The 18,316-nt window shown below is 55.3% G+C and overlaps 6 protein-coding genes across 8 annotated transcripts; 3 read left to right on the top strand and 3 right to left on the bottom strand.

Annotated features, from left to right (window-relative positions):
* Nucleotides 1–103: 103 nt before the first annotated feature.
* On the bottom strand, nt 104–4,367 carry IUM83_15035 (Chromatin-remodeling complex ATPase chain; the record flags this gene model as incomplete). Of its 2 annotated transcripts, none has more annotated exons than XM_067939820.1 (2): nt 104–3,874; nt 3,972–4,367. In XM_067939820.1, 2 exons carry the CDS (start codon nt 4,365–4,367, stop codon nt 104–106), a joined length of 4,167 nt encoding a protein of 1,388 aa, XP_067791385.1. The 2 variants fall into 2 exon arrangements, with proteins under 2 accessions (XP_067791385.1, XP_067791384.1); XM_067939819.1 differs by having other exon boundaries at nt 104–3,853.
* Nucleotides 4,368–4,815: 448 nt separating this feature from the next.
* Nucleotides 4,816–6,202, top strand: IUM83_15034 (uncharacterized protein; the record flags this gene model as incomplete). Its single annotated transcript, XM_067939818.1, has 4 exons — nt 4,816–5,029; nt 5,142–5,361; nt 5,438–6,032; nt 6,101–6,202. The coding sequence occupies 4 exons, from the start codon at nt 4,816–4,818 to the stop codon at nt 6,200–6,202; spliced, it is 1,131 nt and encodes a 376-aa protein (XP_067791365.1).
* Nucleotides 6,203–8,660: 2,458 nt separating this feature from the next.
* Nucleotides 8,661–12,998, bottom strand: IUM83_15033 (xanthine dehydrogenase, molybdopterin binding subunit; the record flags this gene model as incomplete). The annotated part of the gene is made up of 1 exon (XM_067939817.1): nt 8,661–12,998. One exon carries the CDS (start codon nt 12,996–12,998, stop codon nt 8,661–8,663), a length of 4,338 nt encoding a protein of 1,445 aa, XP_067791262.1.
* A 1,005-nt stretch (nt 12,999–14,003) lies between these two features.
* On the top strand, nt 14,004–15,867 carry IUM83_15032 (uncharacterized protein; the record flags this gene model as incomplete). Of its 2 annotated transcripts, none has more annotated exons than XM_067939816.1 (7): nt 14,004–14,075; nt 14,250–14,342; nt 14,421–14,768; nt 14,873–14,977; nt 15,075–15,166; nt 15,351–15,662; nt 15,753–15,867. In XM_067939816.1, 7 exons carry the CDS (start codon nt 14,004–14,006, stop codon nt 15,865–15,867), a joined length of 1,137 nt encoding a protein of 378 aa, XP_067791368.1. The 2 variants fall into 2 exon arrangements, with proteins under 2 accessions (XP_067791368.1, XP_067791367.1); XM_067939815.1 differs by having other exon boundaries at nt 14,247–14,342.
* Nucleotides 15,868–16,247: 380 nt separating this feature from the next.
* IUM83_15031 (YjeF family domain-containing protein) lies at nt 16,248–17,661 on the bottom strand (the record flags this gene model as incomplete). Its single annotated transcript, XM_067939814.1, has 8 exons — nt 16,248–16,353; nt 16,410–16,481; nt 16,558–16,610; nt 16,680–16,732; nt 16,799–16,860; nt 16,926–17,020; nt 17,085–17,533; nt 17,592–17,661. The coding sequence occupies 8 exons, from the start codon at nt 17,659–17,661 to the stop codon at nt 16,248–16,250; spliced, it is 960 nt and encodes a 319-aa protein (XP_067791245.1).
* Nucleotides 17,662–17,942: 281 nt separating this feature from the next.
* Nucleotides 17,943–18,270, top strand: IUM83_15030 (Acyl-CoA dehydrogenase; the record flags this gene model as incomplete). Its single annotated transcript, XM_067939813.1, has 2 exons — nt 17,943–18,199; nt 18,258–18,270. The coding sequence occupies 2 exons, from the start codon at nt 17,943–17,945 to the stop codon at nt 18,268–18,270; spliced, it is 270 nt and encodes an 89-aa protein (XP_067791246.1).
* Nucleotides 18,271–18,316: the final 46 nt, after the last annotated feature.

Here is an 18,316-nt window from a genome sequence, read left to right as displayed (position 1 = left end):
GACCAAACTAATCAATAAGCTCCAACGATACTGTTGGCTTTGAAAACAAATGTATATAACTGCATATCGGGTCCGTATGTACCTTCTTGCCTTCGTCTCCAACTTACGCCGACGTCTCGTTCATCTCGCTCTCGTAGCGCAGCTGGTCTTCCTTGGCTGCCTCCACCCATGGCGCCTTGTCTTCGGGGCTCATGTCCTTCCAGTTCTGCGAGATCACGCGCATGACCTCAACCATCTGCGCGTTCTCACCAAGCGATTGCTTCACTTCGTAACGGGAGGCGAGACTATACAGCACGTACGCGGTGCGAGGTTTACGCACACGACTGATTCCACCTTCCTTCTTGACCTTCTTCTCCTTCTTGACCTTTTGCTGATGCTTCATAGCCGTCGGAGACCACGGCGACCTGGGCAAGCGACTCTTGTCCTCAGACTTAACAGGCGTCGAGCTGGAGCCGCTAACATCAGCCATGTGCTCGTGCTTGAGCACCTTGCTCTCTTTCTTCATACTGAAATTCGCAAACTCCTCCTTGATCGTCCACGCCAAGGAACCCTTCGTGGCGCTCTCGTCCAGCTCGGCGACCTGGCGAATCTTCTTAAGAACATACGACGGCTGCAGCTCTTCATGCTTCTCCTGGCGAATCTTAGCGCAAAAGTCAAGCGCAACCTTGGCTGCGTCCATGCTCGTTGCCTTGAGCAAAAACGACACCAGCGCCTCCGTGTGCTGGTCCACCATGTCCTCGTTCTGGTCGCGCTCCTTACGCTTCTTAGCACGCTTGGCTTCACGTTGCATCTGCATGCGCTTCGCTTCCTTCATGATCAGCTCATCCACGCGAGCTTGGTGCTGCTTCACATCGGCACGTGCTGCGGCAAGTTGGCGGTCAAGCTTTTCGCGCTGCTCCTGTAAAATGTGGCGAGCATCGTGCTCCTTCTTCTCACGAATTTCCAGGTCAGCGTTGTCCTTCCCGCAAATGCGCATCAAGGAGTCACAACGACGACCAATTTCAGCAGCTGTGCGGGAGCGAAGGTAATAGTCGAACGCAAACATCTCCATACTGCAGATTTCCTGCTTGATGCGGTCCCATGCTCCATAGCCAAACTGGTTCACCAGGCACAGCAGCACACGGTCTTCCTCTTCGGTGAAAACCTTTCCACCCTTACCCTGGTAGTTAATCGGCATGTCCTCCCATGGGTTGGCGTAACGCTTTACCTTACGAGCGGTTTCTTCGGTCAAACGCTCGATTTCGAGCAGCTTGGACTCGCCCTTTTCAATCGACTTCATGATCTTGTGCCAATCACTCAGCTCATCCTGACCACGCGCAAGGAATATTTTCGAGTAGCGCTCAACCTCTTCCAGCGGCTTCATCATTTCACGAGCCACTGCTTCAATGTTTGCACGGCCATAACGGGCGAGCAGTTTAATGAACAGGAAGAACTGAGGCTTGTTCCAGTCCCCAAAGGCCTCGGACAGCAGCTCTTCCTTCTCCTTAAGCTCTTCCTCAGTAAGATACTGCGCATGAGGAGGGAGAGGCGGCTTTTCCATTTCAGCCTTGGCTTGTTCGTAGTTAGCACACTCCATTTCGTGCAGCTCAATCAGCCTCTTGCGGTTGTAAAATTGCCATTCATCCATGCGGGGCAAGCGCAAAGCCTTTGGCAATTGTTTCTGCTTCGACCTGTGCTTACTCTCCAGGGACACGTGGCTATGACGGAGAACGGTACGCCGTTCGCGCTTGCCCATGCCCTCCGCCATTTGACGCGCAAGCTCTGCATCAGCAAGACGCTTCAACTCCTCTTGGCGTTCCTTTTCGTTCGAGTAATCGATACCATCGTGATTCTGGCAACCTCCACCGTCAAGCTTGAAGTCAAGCATATCACCCTTATCGTGTGCTTGCATCTTTTGCTTCATTTCCTCAGTGCGCTGCTCACCCTTGGCAAGAATTGCATCGATATCTTCATCGGTAATGGTGGAGTCTGTTGTACGGAACACTTGATCAGCACCGAAGCGAATCATCTCCAGCATATCGTTTTTTGTAAGTTTTGCCTGCTTTTCTTGCAGACGGCCTTGCTGCACCACCATGGCATCCAGCTTCAGTTTCTGCTGTGCGCGTTCAATGATTTTCTCCTCCACAGAATCAGTTGTAACCAATCGGTACACATTCACTTCCTTCTTCTGACCGATACGATGCGCACGGTCCTGGGCCTGCAAATCGGCTTGCGGGTTCCAGTCTGAATCATACAGAATCACAACGTCAGCTGTGTACAGGTTAATACCTAGACCACCTGCACGTGTAGACAAAAGGAACAGGAACTTGGACGAGTTTGGCCTGTTGTACTCATCAATTGAGCTTTCGCGATCTTCGTAAGATGTCTGACCATCGATACGGCAGTAGTCATACTGGCGCATGCGGCAGAAATCCTCCATGATGTCCAGCACACGAGTCATCTGAGTGAAGATGAGAACGCGGGACCCACGTTGCTTCAGCTTCTTAAGCAGTTTGTCCATCAATACCATTTTACCGCAGTTTTCCACTACGTGTTCTCCCAGCGGATCGAGCGAACGGTCTTCCTGCCCTTCGAACAAGTACGGGTGACCACAACACTTTCGCAGTTGCATGACAATGTTCTGCAGGGCGCTCTTCGAAACACCGCCCGCTCCACCCATGATCGTGTTCATATCACGCAGCAAGAGCGACTTGTATAGCGCCTTCTGCATCTCAGACATCCCCACGAACAGCAACGTTTCCTTCTTCGGCGGGAGGCTCTTCTCGACATCCGCCTTCAGGCGACGCAGCATAAAGGGTCGGAGAATCTTGTGCAACTGGCTAATCATCTGCTTCTTGGCTTCATCATCATCCACGTCCAGGTTGAACCAGTCGTCAAATTCCTGCGACGATGCAAACACATCGGGCAGCAAGAAGTTGAGCAAGGCCCACAGTTCGTGCAGGTTGTTCTGAAGCGGCGTGCCCGTCAGCAGCAAGCGGTGCTCCGTGTCGAGCATACGCACGACGGTAGAAAACTGGGAGCTTTCGTTCTTGATACGGTGGGCCTCGTCGATAATAAGGTATCTCCACGCAAACTTGCACAGAGCCGTCTTTTCCTTCAGGCACATCTCGAAAGTAGTCACGCACACGTCAAACTTGCGCTTGTCGTCGGGCAACCCGGGGCACAGCACCTCCTGCACGACGCGCTGACGCTCTTCCTTGTTGCCGTGGAACTTAACAGCCCGCAGCGACGGGCACCAGCGTTCAAACTCCGCGAGCCAGTTGCTCAGCGTAGACTTGGGCACCAGCACGATGTGCGGGCCTGTGACGTTCTCGAACTCGTAGAAGTAGGCCAGCACGGAGATCGTCTGCAGGGTCTTTCCGAGACCCATCTCGTCAGCCAGGATGCCGTTGATGCCCTGGTGTGCGAGGTTGATCATCCAGCTCAGTCCTTCGAGCTGGTACGCGCGCATGGTGCCGAACTTGATCACCGACGGCTGCTTGGTGAGGCGCACGCCCACGTGGCGCGACGAGTCCATCTCGTCTTCGTCGTCGTTGTCGTTGGCGGCGCGCTTCTTGCCCTTCTTCTTGGTCGTCTCGGCGTCGGCGTCGGCGTCCACGGCCTTGTTCTTGCCCTTCTTGTTGTTCTTCACCTGGCCGCTGAAGTGCGCGAAGATGTCGCTCTGCGACAGCAGGTACTTGAGCCTGGCCGAGGCGATCTCGGACTTCTTCCTGGCCAGCTCCTCCTTCTGGCGCCGCTCCTCGGCCTTGAGCTCGTCGCGCTCATCGATCTCCTGCTGTCGGATCTCCTGTCGGAGGCGCTTGGCCTCGAGCTGCTTCTCCGAGAGCTCGCGCGGCTGGCGCTTGGGCTTGCTCTCCTCCACTACCAATTGACTCTACAATATAATAAAAACAATTAAAAAAAACAAGAAAAAACACGATAAAACCGTCAATAATGCGGCTAAAACCGCCGGAAGAGCGGCAGAACGGCACCTTCTTGCGCTCGCGCTTGCCCTCCACGGCGCCGTAGAGCTCCTCGCGCTTGCGAGCGCGCTGGAGCTCCACCTCCTCGTCGCGCGCGCGGCACTCGTCGTCGTAGCGCTGCTTGTCGGCCGCCGCCAGCTCCACGAACTCCTCGCGCTCGCCCGCCGACAGCTGCGCCCAGCGCGCGCTCATCTCCTTGGAGATGCTGCCCAGCTCCATGGGCTCGTTGCGCTCGGCCGCGCGCGCCGCCAGGTCGCGCTTCACGGCGTCCATGGCGTGCTTCTGGAAGAACATGTAGGCCGACTTGGCCTTGGCGGGCTGGCTCGCCAGCGCCTCGCCGCTCTGGAACTGCGCCTCCACGGCCACCCAGTCGGCGCGGCTCTCCTTCTCCTCGCCCTTGGCCATGGCGCGATGGGGCTGCGGGCGCTGCAAGAAGAGATACAAGGCCGCCGACACGGCGTCCACCTAAGGCCTGGCTGGCGTTGGCCTCTTCCTGATGATAGTGACGACCCGCCGGCTTCGCTGGCGCCACGTGCGAGGTGGCGCGAAGGTGGCGCCGACGAATAGAGCGCGGCGCTGTATTCGAAGTGGACGGTAATGATAGCGACACACGGAGGGTGGAAAAAAAGTGGACGGGATGACATCACCGAATGGAGCAGTCTTTGACGGACGAGCTGGTGATGGGACGGTCTATGCGTCGAAGGTTGGTGTGGACATACACGAGTTTTAATCGCTTTGGACGGGGAGGGAGCTGCGCCAGGTTGAAGCCCGAGCCATAGGAAGAAAAGCGAACGGCGCGAGAAGCTACGAGCTGCTTACTGTCTGTCTAGCTGTCTGTAGAGACGCTCGAGCCATGGAGGAGACGCACGCGCTGGAGCTGCTGGGGAGCGAGGTCGCTTCCATCGACGCCGCAGTGCAGTGGGACGCCTGCGCCTCGCACAAGGACTGCGACTCGTGCCTGAACGCCAGCCTCGCGTGCCACTTCTGCAAGGACGACTTCCAGTGCCACGCCATCGGGTCGCCCTACGGCTGCTCCATTGGCGTCTCGGTCTGCCACCACCTCGAAGGTGCGCGGCGCTGGACTCGACAGATCCGAGAGAAAAAGACTCAAAAGATGCAATGATACAGTGATATGATACAGTCGACGTAGATGTTGACAAGTGTTGCTGGTTGTTGCAGATTGCGAGCGGAAGGACCCGCAGTACGTGGGCTACGGGCCGCCGCCGTCCGTGGTGATCGCGGTGCTGTGCCTCATGGTGACGCTGACCTGCTGCTTCTGCGGCATCTCTGCGATCTGCTCGGTGTTCTGTCGGGCCAAGCGGCCGTCGTCCAGGCGAGCGGAGCTTGCCGCGGCATTGGACAAGGACAAGCGGAGGAAGAAGAAGAACACGACGCTGAGGTGCGTCTTGCTACCTTGGTATTGCTCGTGTATTGTGGGTGGTACTGACAGTTGGGTTCATGGTGAATCGGTTTAGAGATGACGAAGAGCGCGCCCAGGCGCAGAGGCAGCCTCTGCTGCTGGAGGAGATCCGCGAGGGAGAGGTTCGACTGTTCGAGAACGAGGTGGACCAGGCGTCGCTCGAGCGGCTGCGCACTCGCTACGAGCACGAGGAGCGGCAATTTAACTGGCAGGCGTTCGCGGCGCGGGTGACGTGGCTGACAGCGCTCATCTCCATGACTGTGCTCGCTCTCATGTTCTACCCGCGCATGCCGGAGTACAACGTGTGCAACCGTGAGTTTGAGTGGGAGTCCATCCTGCACAGCATCATGGGGCTGGAGCCGAAGGTGGAGTACCAGGTGCTTGTGAGCGTCATCAACGAGAACCGCTTCGGCTTCGTGCTGGAGTCCGGGAGCGCTGATATCTACCACAACTCGACGCTCGTGGGCAAGTGGGAGCTGGACAAACCGTGGGAGGCCAAAGCGGGCTCCATCAGTGACGTGATCGCTGGCATTAACATCCGGCCAGGATACTCGGAGGGGATTGCGTTGTGGAGGGACTTCAACAGGAACGAGCTCATCTTCCGGATTAACGCGACGATCACCGGCTCCATCACATGGGGAAGATACAAGGTATGTTCATCGCTGCCTTGCTGTATAAAGGAATATGCCTATTTACCAATGGTTTTGTGGTGCTACAGATTTATCGTATTTCGTCGTCAACCCCGGACGTCGAGTTCCTAGTCGGGGCCGAGTATGACCGCGGCCTCTGCAAGTGCACAGAGTACCTGACGCCAACGTAAGGCGACTAACATTCGCTTCATCAGGCAAAACAAAACTTTTCCAAAAGATGGTTTATAAGAATGGACTGAGAGGTGTCAATAACTTCTTCAATATGGATTTATTCAGTTTAGTACTTGCACTGGACCAATTCTCCAGCCTTGCACCGAGATCGACAAAAATGTCCGCGTTCACGATGCAGAAGCCTCGAGTACGCTTATCGCGAAGACCTCATCAGGCAAGCAAGCACTCTCGTCGTAACCTCGAGTTATTGCCGGATGACCTTGCCAACGTACTGTGTCACGGGGATATCAATTTTCGTATTGCGTGTCGTGTTGTTATCATTCATGTACGGCTGCACGCCGAAACCGTCATAAATGTCGTCCGGGACGATGAAGAGCAGCGACTGCGTATAACGTTGAAACTCTTGGCGCTGAAACAAGGCCATATAGACGTTTTTCAGACGCTGGTATTTGATGGGATGCGATTCGGCCACTGCCCACTGAACATAGATAATCTGACCTTTACTCGTCTTCTTCGTGCGGGAGTTGTTTCCGGTCGGTATAACAAGCACGGCATCAATGGCTGGGAATGTCTTCGAAAGGGGGACATAGAGCACCAACTCATTTTCAATATCGGACACAGCTTGAATGATCCGCGACCTTGCGTTCAGTTCACCAAGTTGCGTAACAGCACCAACACTTCCTTCAAGTGCCTTCATGCAGAACTTGCGCGTGGCAAGGTTTTGTAGCAGACATGTCTCTAATTCTTTCCCTCGCCACGCCTGCAAAGGCGGCTCTGGAGTTCGCAACAACGAACGAATTTGATCCGCTGATCGAATATTATAACGCGCGCTGACGATGACTTCCACTGCTAAAGACGAATACGTCAAATAAAAACTGCTGGGATCGTCATCATAGCGATAGAAATGGAACATAATGTGTTTCATCCGCTTATTGAATATTCCAAGCTCAAAAAGGTTGACCAAGCGCTTCAAGTCGTCAATGTCGCGTGGGATGCCTCGTTCCACAAGTTTCAACAAATTATCCACCGTGTCAGATTTTGAAAACAAAAATCTTGGTTTACCTCCAACGAGATTGTATTTCAGTAAGCACTCCTCTTGGCGTCCGTTATTCAAGTGAAGCGCGCCAGCGAGTCGCTGACACTCGACTTTTGGTCCATGGATTCATCCACACCTTGAAGTGGTCTTTCTTCACAAAATTGTTGTAATTTTTAGTGCGTGGACTAGCAAACACGTAGGCGTGAAGAAAAAGATAATCGTTGAGTGCGCCACCGGTGGCATCTCCATCAAATAAACCCTCGTATCTTTTATCAGCAACAGGCGCCCCAGATATCTCGTGCTTCGTCCCATTCCAATTAAAGTAGAACGGTTCTTGGTCATAAAGCGGGCGGTAGGCAACATCCTTTTTCTCCATCAACAACACCGGCAACAAGAACACTCCAAACACTGACTTTCCGATCCCAGGACTGCCAATCACAAGAACTCGGCGGATGCCTTTAACTGACTTCAGTTTTGCGTGATCATATTGTGGAGATCCCAAAACTCCTGCCTGATGTACATGCCAGTCTCGAATGTGCCCAAGGTTGAAAGTGGGATATTCAATAAGTTCCCCACAGCCAGGTGAGTCTCACGGTTTAGCTGCCGTGCGAACTCAGTAATTGAAACTAAAGTCTTTAGCGCAGAATCGCTACCCACAGTGACTTCCGTTCTTCGTCTTTCTCGCCTGGTATGTCCTCGGGAATCGGTAGACTTTTCGGAACCACCACCAGCACGTGAAGTGAAGTTGCCTCGACTGTGGAGCCGCCATGTGATTCTTTTCATTACGTCCTTAATTGTCCACGTCGCCCTCATTTTCTCTCCATCGATCAGCGTCCGACTGTCTTGGTGGATAATCCCTTTCTCCAGGTCCAGTGCAGCCTCGCTTTCGTTTGACAGCCACTGGATGTCTCCCTTGTCTTCCTTAGTCTTCGCCAGGAAGAGCTGCAGCTCATAGGCTAGACCCGAGTAGTCGATTTTTTCCTTGATCACTTCCTTCAATTGCCACACCTGCAGGGCGGCGTCGATCTCTACACCGAACACGGCCCTCGGCCGTCCAACAATTACACACAGAAGCTTCACCATTTTTCCTCTAGACGGCGGATTCTGGAATGAGGAAGAAGGGAGGGGAAGAATTCGCTAAGATATTTATTGAAATCGACCGGGTTTGCATCTCGATGTATTGACATCGACAGGGTTTGGCGCAAAAGTCATTCATTGGTATTCGGCACAACGCTGCCAAGAAAGTGTACGAGTGCATGGCACAGACCTTTGTCTCAGTTTGACCTCGATGTTTTGCTGTTGATGGAGCCTCGTAGACTACCTGTAGACTCAGGTGAAGGATACGATCCATGAATATATGTGCAGTGTTGTAACACAAAATGTCAACTCATCGAATTTCAAGCACATACTGCGTCCTTCTCTTAGAAACTCCCACTGGGCTGGTAACTAACCATGTCGGCCCCGCGCGCCGTGAACACCTTCTTCAGCATGTCGTCTGCACACGCCATTCGAGCCCGCTCAGGAGTCACGGGACTGCGCAGCTCGAAGTAGTCGTGGAGACCAGCGTCCGCCCTTGCCGAGTAAATCGCCTCCTTGACAGCAAAGAACGCACTGGAGCCCAAGAAGAGCGGTGGTTCACCAACTGCCTTGCTCGAGTGCACGGCAAACTTGTTCTTTTGGTTGGATTCGAGCCACACGCGGAAGTCCAGGGGAACATCGTTGGCACTCGGGATTTTGTAAGCTCCAGGACCTCGAGTAAAGAGATTGCCTCGCTTCACCCACGAGTGTCCGTTGTCACCCCACACCAGCTCCTCCAGGGCGAACAGGCCGAAGCCCTGCATGAACGCGCCTTCGATCTGGCCGATGTCGATCGCAGGGTTAATGCTTGCACCGAGGTCCATGAGGATGCCAACGCTCAACATGTGGAAGTCCCCGGTGAGGACATCCAGCTCCACGACGGTGCACGCCACGCCCGTCGTGAAGTAGTTGAACGCTGTCCCAACCTCGATATTTTCTGCAACAGACTTGGAGAAGTCGTAGCCGCATCGCTCGTTCGGAACGATATAGAATCCTTGGGCCGACATGTTAATCCGTTCCATGTAGGCAGCGTTTGTGATCTCACTGAATGACGCATCTGGGCCCAATCGCTCTCGGATAGGTGCAAGACGTGCCAGAATCTGCTCGCACGCGTCTAGCGTGGCCATTCCATACAGATCCGTGCTCATGGAGGCGGCTGACGGCTGTGAATTCGGCACCTTGTTCGTTGAGGTCTCCTCGATATGCACCTGCTCATGCGGAATGGCGAAAGCGCGCGCAGCCACTTGAATCACCTTGGTGTGAAGACCTTGACCCATCTCAACTCCCCCATGCGACACCAGCACACTTCCGTCTGCGTACACATGCACTAAAGCACCACCTTGGTTCATAAACTTTGACGTGAAGCTGATTCCGAATTTCGTGGGTAGGATCGCTACGCCTCGCTTTTTCCATCGGTTGCTCTTGTTGAATGCCTTGACCTCGGCCTTCTTAGCCTCGAAGCCACTGCGATCAATTGTGTGCTGCCAGAGCGTTTTCAAGTTGAAATCTTCCAACGGCTGGCCGTAGTGCGTAGTTTGACCCTCGACATACATATTGCGAGAGCGAATTTCTTCCGGGCTGAGCTTTAGTGTGCGCGCGATGTGATCGATGTACGTTTCCGCCACGAAAAGCCCTTGGGGCCCACCAAATCCACGGAAGGCGGTGTTGGTTGCCAAGTTGGTGCGGCATACAGTGCCATTGCAACGAAGGTTCGGGATTCTGTACGAGTTATCGCAGTGGAAAAGCGCGCGATCCATCACTGCTAACGATAGATCCATCGAGTAACCCGCGTTGTTGTAGATATCAACGTCAAGTGCCAAAATGGTTCCGTCGCGCTTGATACCAACCTTGTATTTTGCGTAGAACGGGTGACGACCACCGGTGGTTAGCATATCCACGTGACGTTCTAGCATGCATTTTACAGGCCGCTTCATGACATGGGCCGCGACAGCAGCAGCGCACGTAACAAACACGGTCCGAGTTTCCTTGCCGCCAAATCCCCCACCAATTCGCTTTGTCGTGCTCGTGATCCGGTTCGAGTTGATACCAAGTACTCTTGCAGTCAACACCTGTGCCTTCGTTGCGGCTTGGGTGGAGGAGATAATCTTCATGCCACCTTCTTGGGGAGTGCAGAGGGAAACATTTGTTTCAAAGTAGAACTGCTCTTGTCCGCCCATGTGCACCTCGCCCTCAAGCACAATATCCGATTCAGCCAGTCCCTTTTCGACATTGCCACTGTCAATGGTGTGCACTGGGAGGATAAATGACTTCTCACGGATGGCTTCTTCAATCGTGGTCACTGAAGGCAATTCCTCGTACATGACCTTCACCTTGTCGGCAGCCGCCATGGCCAGCTCGTGCGAGTCTGCTACAATGATACCCACAGGTTGACCAACACATAGCACCTCCTTCGACGCAAAGCATTCCTCGTCCTTCAGCACAGGGCCAATTTTGTTAGACCCAAGCTTCTCCGTCTCGAAGATCGAGGCATCAAAGAAGCGGTGAACACCTTCCATAGCCAGCGCTTCGCTTGCATCGATACTCTTGATTAATCCGTGAGCACAAGTAGACAGAACCAAAGCGCCATGGAGAGTTCCTGGAGTGTTCGGTATGTCATCAGTGTATAGTGCTTCACCGCTCACTTGTAAATACGCCGACTTGTGCATCAGAGGGTCTCCCACAGGTCCGCGTTTTGTGGTGTTATCGCCTACTGGCTGATGCTTTGAATTTTGAAGGCCACCAGTCTCCATACCAAAACTTTGGACTCCTTGAGAAGCAGGGCGCACGTGATGCAAGAACGACTTACCCGCAGAGTGCTCCTTGGATTCGACAACTGGAGCTTCTGATAGCAATGACGCGGTGTGCACGTTAGCTTGTAAGTCAAGCTGAAGGCGCTCCGACGATGCGATAAAGAACTTGTACAGAAACGATGAGCAGAGGCTCTCCCGGTACTTCGCCATGCCACCAGGAACGCCATCGGGAAGCTTGAAATCGCTCGAGTGAAGAACATCGCAAGCCTCATCGAATGTGGAAGCGTCAAAAGCTTTACCAATGAGAAAGTGTTCCGTTTCCGATGCAGCCTTCGTGATAGGCGCCATACCGCCATAGACTGCAGACGCGTCCTGGATCGTCCAACTTCCAGTTTCTCGAGAACACTCGAGTTTCACACGAATTCCTGCCGTTACGATGCTGATATCATCCTCACGCCGACGTGCCTGCTTGAACGGGAGCATGTACTCCCATCTCTTCGTGTAAGGCACATACACACTCGTGATGACCTCGTCCTGTTCCATCTCCACCTTGCGGTATGATAGGAAGAAGTCCCGCACTCGGACATAGCGCGCACCTCTTGTAGATTGGAGCTCGATGTAAGCGTTCATAGCAGCGAGCAAGGGGTTCATGTCTGAAATCGGGCTCGCCGTGACGAGGTTGCCGGCGATACAGGCTACGTTCCGGATGTGCGTGCTTGCAAACCACTTCAACATCTTGACGATGGACTCAAACGCGCGCGTTTGATACGACGGCAAAGTCTTGATGAGCTCCGATAACTGCTGCTTGACATCAGTAAGCGTGACAGCGGCGCCAAACTTGACTCCTTCGAACGGCTCCGCTCCAGCGAAGACTGTTTGGTTGATATGATCGTCACGTGTAACATCTCGCGTAGCCACCAGCTCGGAGATCCGGCTCACATTGATCAAGTGCACGTACTTGAAGCCCTTGAACTTGGTCTCGATGCCCATTTCCGTGTTGCCCACCGAGATCTTCGCGTCGGGGTGTTGACTCTTGAGTTGAAGCAGATGCATCATCGTCACGGGGGCGAACCACTGCACGTGTTTCCCATCTATCTGCAGCACTTGCGGCGTCATGGCCTGGTCCACCAGTTCCTTGGGGAACGTCGACACCTCCAGAGCAGCAGCCTTCTTCACTTCACTAGTAACAGCCACAGCCTCACCCTCGTGCTTTGCACGCAGCTCGCGCTGCTTGGCGAGCTCGCGGATCTTGCGCGACGAGCAGCTCGTGGCCTCCTTGGGTCCGTCTCCGTGCAAATCTTCAATGTCGACCTGTGCACCGCCGTTCTTGGCGTTGGGGCAGCCTGGGCACGTGCCCTTGCAGTGGGCGTTGCCCGCGTCGTCGCCGAAGCTCTTGGCGGCGTCCAGGATGGGGCGGTAGCCCGTGCAGCGGCACAAGTTGCCGTCCATGCCGTGCTCGATGTCCTCCATCGAGAGCTCGGCGCCCGTCTCGCGCTGCTTGACCATGGAGTAGAGGGCCATGACGAAGCCGGGCGTGCAGTAGCCGCACTGCGACGCGTGCGACTCGGCCAGCGCCTTCTGCACCTCGTGCAGCTCCGAGGCGGCGCCCACGCCCTCCACGGTCGTCACGGCGCACGCGTCCATGGCGCACAGCGGCGCCAGGCACGAGTTGACCGACAGGTGGCGCACGCGGCCCGTGGCCACGTCGAACTTGGACACCATGACGGTGCAGGCGCCGCAGCCACCTTCGCCGCAGCCGAGCTTGGTGCCCGTGAGCCCCAGCTCCTGGCGCAGGAACTGCAGCAGCGTCTGCTCCGGCCGCACGTCCCGCTCGGCGAGCTGCAGCCGCCGCCCGTTCACGTACAGCAGCAGGTCGCGGCGCACGCCGTCGACGGAGACGGGAGAGGGCGGAGACGCAAAGTGCGGCGGCATCCGAGGTGGAGGAGGTTACGAGGAGTTGGTGGTGTCTCCTGGGCCGCCACTTGAAGAATGGCGTTCCTCTGGTACATGCACTGGCATCTGATACTCTACTGCCGGCTATGCACGGGGACCGCTTCAACATGCCAATCGCGGCTGGCTGACAGAGCCTCCGTCGGCCCGACAGAGTTTGCGTGATGGCTGGCATTCACTGCATGCATTCACGCCGAGCCATAAGGTGTGCCCGTGCATTTTATCACTGTATTACGAAGCGCATGGTAGCAAATGGTCACCATGGAGAGGTCGGTTGTTTAACTTTACTTGAGGTGCACTTGCCCCTATTCATTCATCAACCAGGAGGTGGGTAGGAGGAGTTCTGGCAGGTCTTGAAGTTGTTTGCGGACTTCTCCGTGCTGGCGCCATTCCGTTGCGAGGCGTTGGAGAGCAGTGCGCTCAGCGCACACGGTCTCATGTTGAGGCGCTTGCCTGGCACTGGCGCTATGGCACTGGCGCCTCGCGGGATACGAGTTGACGTCAGTGTTCTACAGCACAGTGTTCCACAGCACATTGGCGGCCAAGTACGTGCACGAAAGACACAATGTTTTTGCTGTACCCATCATTAAAACCTTTAAGTCTCACCGACTTCGACCCAGTGTTCAGTGGCTGAACTTCAGCCCCACAAGATCCCAAGTCGATGCATTGGGTGGGTGACAAACCTGTGTACCAAATCCAAAGTACAAAGTAAAGAATGGTGTTTGGATCAGCACTGAAACTCGTCACCATTTTTCTCGCTGGAGGCTCTATCCCTGGAGCAAAGCACTCGTTTCTCTCTGCTCCGTGCCGCTCAAGGTCCTCAGCTTGAGGACGTGAATGCGAATTTAACCATAACCGTTAACGTTCAAAATCCTGGTTTGTGTGAGTGTTGGTCCCTCCACCCTCTACAAGAGAACTCTCGTCCCCTGTACAGAGTTCAGCGCTGGCCCCGACACTAAAAACCGACGAAAAGGAGCAGGGACGAACATGTCGAGGAGTGAGCAGGAAGACGACTGGATCGATGAGGTGCAGCACCGCGAGGGCTTCGTGCTGGACGAGGTGAGTCTCCCCAGACATTCTCCAGCGTGTCTTCTAGCCCGTCCACGTGTTCGTGCGTCATCTCGCGCCGTGGCGGCCGCGAACGCGCGCGCGCAAGTGGCGCACTCTTGGCGGGTCAAATGACACCGGTATAACTGTTGGGGCATACTAAACTCAAGTGTCACCTATCAGCAGAGCATGAGCGCGCTGGAGATCCCCGACCGCGAGGTCACCTACCGCCGCGCCAACGTGGAGACCCAGTTCATGACGTCCCGCTTCGACTCGCAGGTGCGGTTTGACCCAATTCTCGGCAGAAATGGGTTAAAACTCCCGGCTAATGGGTCAAATGTGGCTATCTATCTGCAGACGGAGGACGTGTTCGCACCGCCCCCGCCGGGCAAAGTGGTGTTCACTACCAGTCCAGCCACGCTGCAGGACCTGGAGGACGGCTCCACGGTGCTGGGGCTCGGGCCCATGCAGCACAAGCCGAAGAACTTCGTCTTCGACGCCGCTGCGGGCGACGCAGGGACAGACACCGCGACCAAGTCGCAGGTGTTCGTGCCCACTGGAGACGTGCCCGACGTCCGAGAGGTTGGCTATCGCCAAGTGAACCCCATGTTCGAGTCGTGCGAGCAGCCCGACGTGGTTTTTCGGACGTTGCATAAGGCCATGCGGGCACAAGACGTCGAGTTTTCGTGCAATGCCGACTGGACGGTATGTTGACAACTGAGTCTGCTGTTTCGCAACCTTTCGGGGTATTGGAGAACGGTGAGTTGACGCTTGGTGCTGACGTTTTGTGCGGGGGATGCGATTGGTAGATGGACGCTTACGCGCTGATTGCAGCGGAGGAAGTGTTCTTCAACGTGCAGCTGCACCGCTTGGCCATGAAATCTACCATCCGTGTCGACTTCAATTTGCGCTCGGTGCGTATTGCTTGTTTTCAGTTGCCAATCGTTGCTGCGGCGTTGTCTGTATCGGGCTAGTGGAATTTGATGCTACGTTCGTGCTGCTCCTTGGCAGGGCGACGAGTTCAAATTCCTCGGATTGACGGACTCCATTCGCAAGGAGTGCAGATCAATTGACAAGGACATGGTTGGACTCCCTGAACTCAGGTTGGAACATATTGCCACGGCTGCTATTTCTTGGCTTATTTATGCTTGGTGCTTCGCTGTGGTGCTGGCAACAGCAAACTGGCGCCATGCACACGTGGAAAAACGATTTTTAACTCAAGTGGATGTATTGCTCTGTGTGTTCTGCTGCTGGATCCCGTCTGGTTCCCGTGCTGTCTGTGTGCAGCTTTGACATCATGGCGGATTGGTCGAGCCCAGGCGAACTCTTCCCAGGGGCTCTGTCGGTAGACTCGCAAGAACTTTCGATGTTGCTGCTTGAAATCAACTCGGAGTGCCCACCGTTCACGCGCTACGAGGTGGCCAAGCGGTTGAAAGAGCTGTGTCAGTTCGACTCGAACCGTCGTGCGCTTGCCGACCTGCTCAAGGAGCAGTTCGTCACCGGATTGCAGTCGATGCTCAAGGATGACAACGAAGATATCGTGCGCTTTGCGATCTATACCATCCTGAACTTCGCTGATGATATTTCGACACTCAACGAGTACGTGCACCGTGCTTTCCAGCCCAGTTTTTCTCGATATGGACCTAGAATTCAACGGTACTGACATTTCTACCGTATCGTGCATCACAGCTTGGAATTGCCTCGGTTGCCTGAAACGCTTCGCGACATCTTGACGCTCTCGCAGAAAGAGTCGACGAAAAAGCTCGCTGGCGATCTCTACAAGACCATTAACGCCGTATGTTAGGTTAGTACGAGAAGGGAGGGTGAAGGTGGAGGTGGGCGCCTGACGTTGGATATCAGGCGGGAGATCACGAAAACAGCGAGAGCATGACACAGAGACGGAGGCTAGAAATGCGCGGGTGGAGGCACTTCAGCCTCTTGACGAATGCCTACCATCGTGGCTTGAGAGGAGCGATGGTAGAACGAGGTCGTCTTTAGTTTCAGCCTACGTTCGCGAGCTTCGGAGCTCGATGGCTATTGTAAAATGTTTAATGCCACATGAAGCCGCAAAATTGTCGCCATTGCTCAAGGTGGATGCCAACTAAAGCTGGACCTGCAGTGGGATCCAGACTCTACATGACCCACCAACATCTTCAGCCCTGAGGCACTCCGACTTCGGCTAACCTACATAGATGCGTTAGGGAACGCCTTGACGAAGCCTTTGCCAACGCTGTGCAAGACGTCGGGTGCCGTCATCGAGCGCTGATGCTCATCAAAGGCGAGAGATGAACTGAAAACTGAATGTCAGCCTTTCTTCCAAGAGACAACGGGTATGGCACAACTAACCTAGCTCGCGTCACAAGAGAGCCTCCGTACGCAGCAAGAAGCAATGGATTGCCCGTGAAGTCGACGTTCGATCTGAGCCATAGGAAGACAAAGGACTAGTGAGATGATCCATGCCGAAGTGATTCCAGCAAAGTGAAGCACAGCTCACAGATCAAGGTGCTTCGTCCACGCCGCAAACGTTCCAATGGCCCCAGACAGCACCTTCACATACACCAGCAGTTAGTGCAATTTCCCAAGAGCAGCTACGATACAACTCCATCGCAAGCATACATCTCCTTGTCCTCCGCATCGGCGCGGACATCCAAATTCATCGTTTGTTAGCGCTAAACGACCAAACAAAGAAGTTAGTACGTACGTAAATGAATCACCACGAATTACCGTCGCCGTACTGATCTTGCCGTCGGAGAACGTATCCACACTGCCCTTCTGAACGACCACCGGGAATCCTAGACTGCGAAATAGTTAGTGTGCCTTCGCGAGACCTACAGCCAAACAACAACAGTTGCAACCACTTACGCTTCACTGAGCTGAGCCGGCGGGATCTTCGCAGCTTGCGCGACGTCAACGTTCGGCAGCAGTCGTGTAGTTGCACACAGCCGCGCATACTCCATCTACAGGAACTTACTCCATCAACAGGCTTACATTGCGCCACGACGCTTATTTCCCAGCACGTACCGCGTTGGGCGTGAGGATGGCGTTCTTGTAGCCCTTTACCGTCTCGGGTTCCAGACTCACCAGGTACAGCGCGTCGCCGTCCAGAACCAGCGGCAAGTTGGCGTCCTTGGCCTTCGCAATGATCCGACGCGTGATCTCCTGCACACCGGCGTCTCTCCCGAGCCCAGGCCCAATGACGAGCGTGTCCAGCCTCGGCAGGACCTGCGCGATCCTCTCGACCGCTTCCGCCAAGGCGGCAACGCGCTCCGACTCGTCGAGCCTCGCGAGCGACGCATCCGAGCGCAGCAGCGGGTGCACGATGAGCTCGGGGCTGTAGCTCTTGATGGGGACCGCGGCCTCCTCCACGCAGAAGAGGTGGCACAGGTCTGCTCCCGTCTTGAGACTCGACACGCCGGCGTAGAACGGCGCCCCTGTGTACTCGAACGAGCCGCCCACTACGCCCACGCGCCCTACAGCAGCCAGCACATCAGCACCCAAGCACAGAGAGCATGCATAACGGCGGTGCACCTTGCTGGCCCTTGTGCCAGTGCGCCGCGAGCGGCGGGATCAAGCGCGACACCAGCGAGCGCGCAGACATGCTTCGCTTCAACTGAGTCTGAAAAGCGGTATAACCGGTCCTATACCGGTGATTAAAATGACTAAGAATTTTCCGTACGGTATGCTATTGGGTAGGTTCAAATACCACGTCGGAATCTGCGGCAGTTCCAACGTGAGCCCGAACGGACCAATCAGCGAGAGGACGACACGTCGCACTTCAACGCCGACGAGAGGCCGCAGTGCAACCCACACAAGCCACTTCCGAATCGACGCGCTAGCCGACACTAGGATCTCCTCGCCCTCTTCTTCTCCTATCAACGAATGCTGTCTCCGGCGCTGCTCAAGAGCTCGACACGGCTCAGCGGGCTGCGGCTCGTAACGGCCCGCTCGGCGCTGCCGGCCGTGCAGGTGCTGCACCAGACGCAGACGCGCACGTTCGTGGGCGAGCAGGTGTACAAGCTGGCCAAGCGCGTGATGCCGCGCATGTCGGACACGGAGAAGGCGGCGCTGGACAGCGGCACCGTGGGCTTCGACCGCGACATCTTCTCGGGCGCGCCGTCGCTCGCCACGCTGGACAAGTACTCGGCGCAGCTCAACGCCGAGGAGCAGGCCTTCATGGACAACGAGGTGCAGCAGCTGTGCGAGATGATCGACGACTACGGCGTCACGCGCGACCAGGACCTGCCCCTCAAGGT

This window comes from Phytophthora cinnamomi (assembly GCF_018691715.1).
Source record: "Phytophthora cinnamomi strain GKB4 chromosome Unknown Contig40, whole genome shotgun sequence".
Classification (NCBI taxonomy): domain Eukaryota; phylum Oomycota; class Peronosporomycetes; order Peronosporales; family Peronosporaceae; genus Phytophthora; species Phytophthora cinnamomi.
The sequence above is the reverse complement of the archived record's forward strand: the minus strand, read 5'-3'. Positions and strand labels throughout refer to the sequence as shown.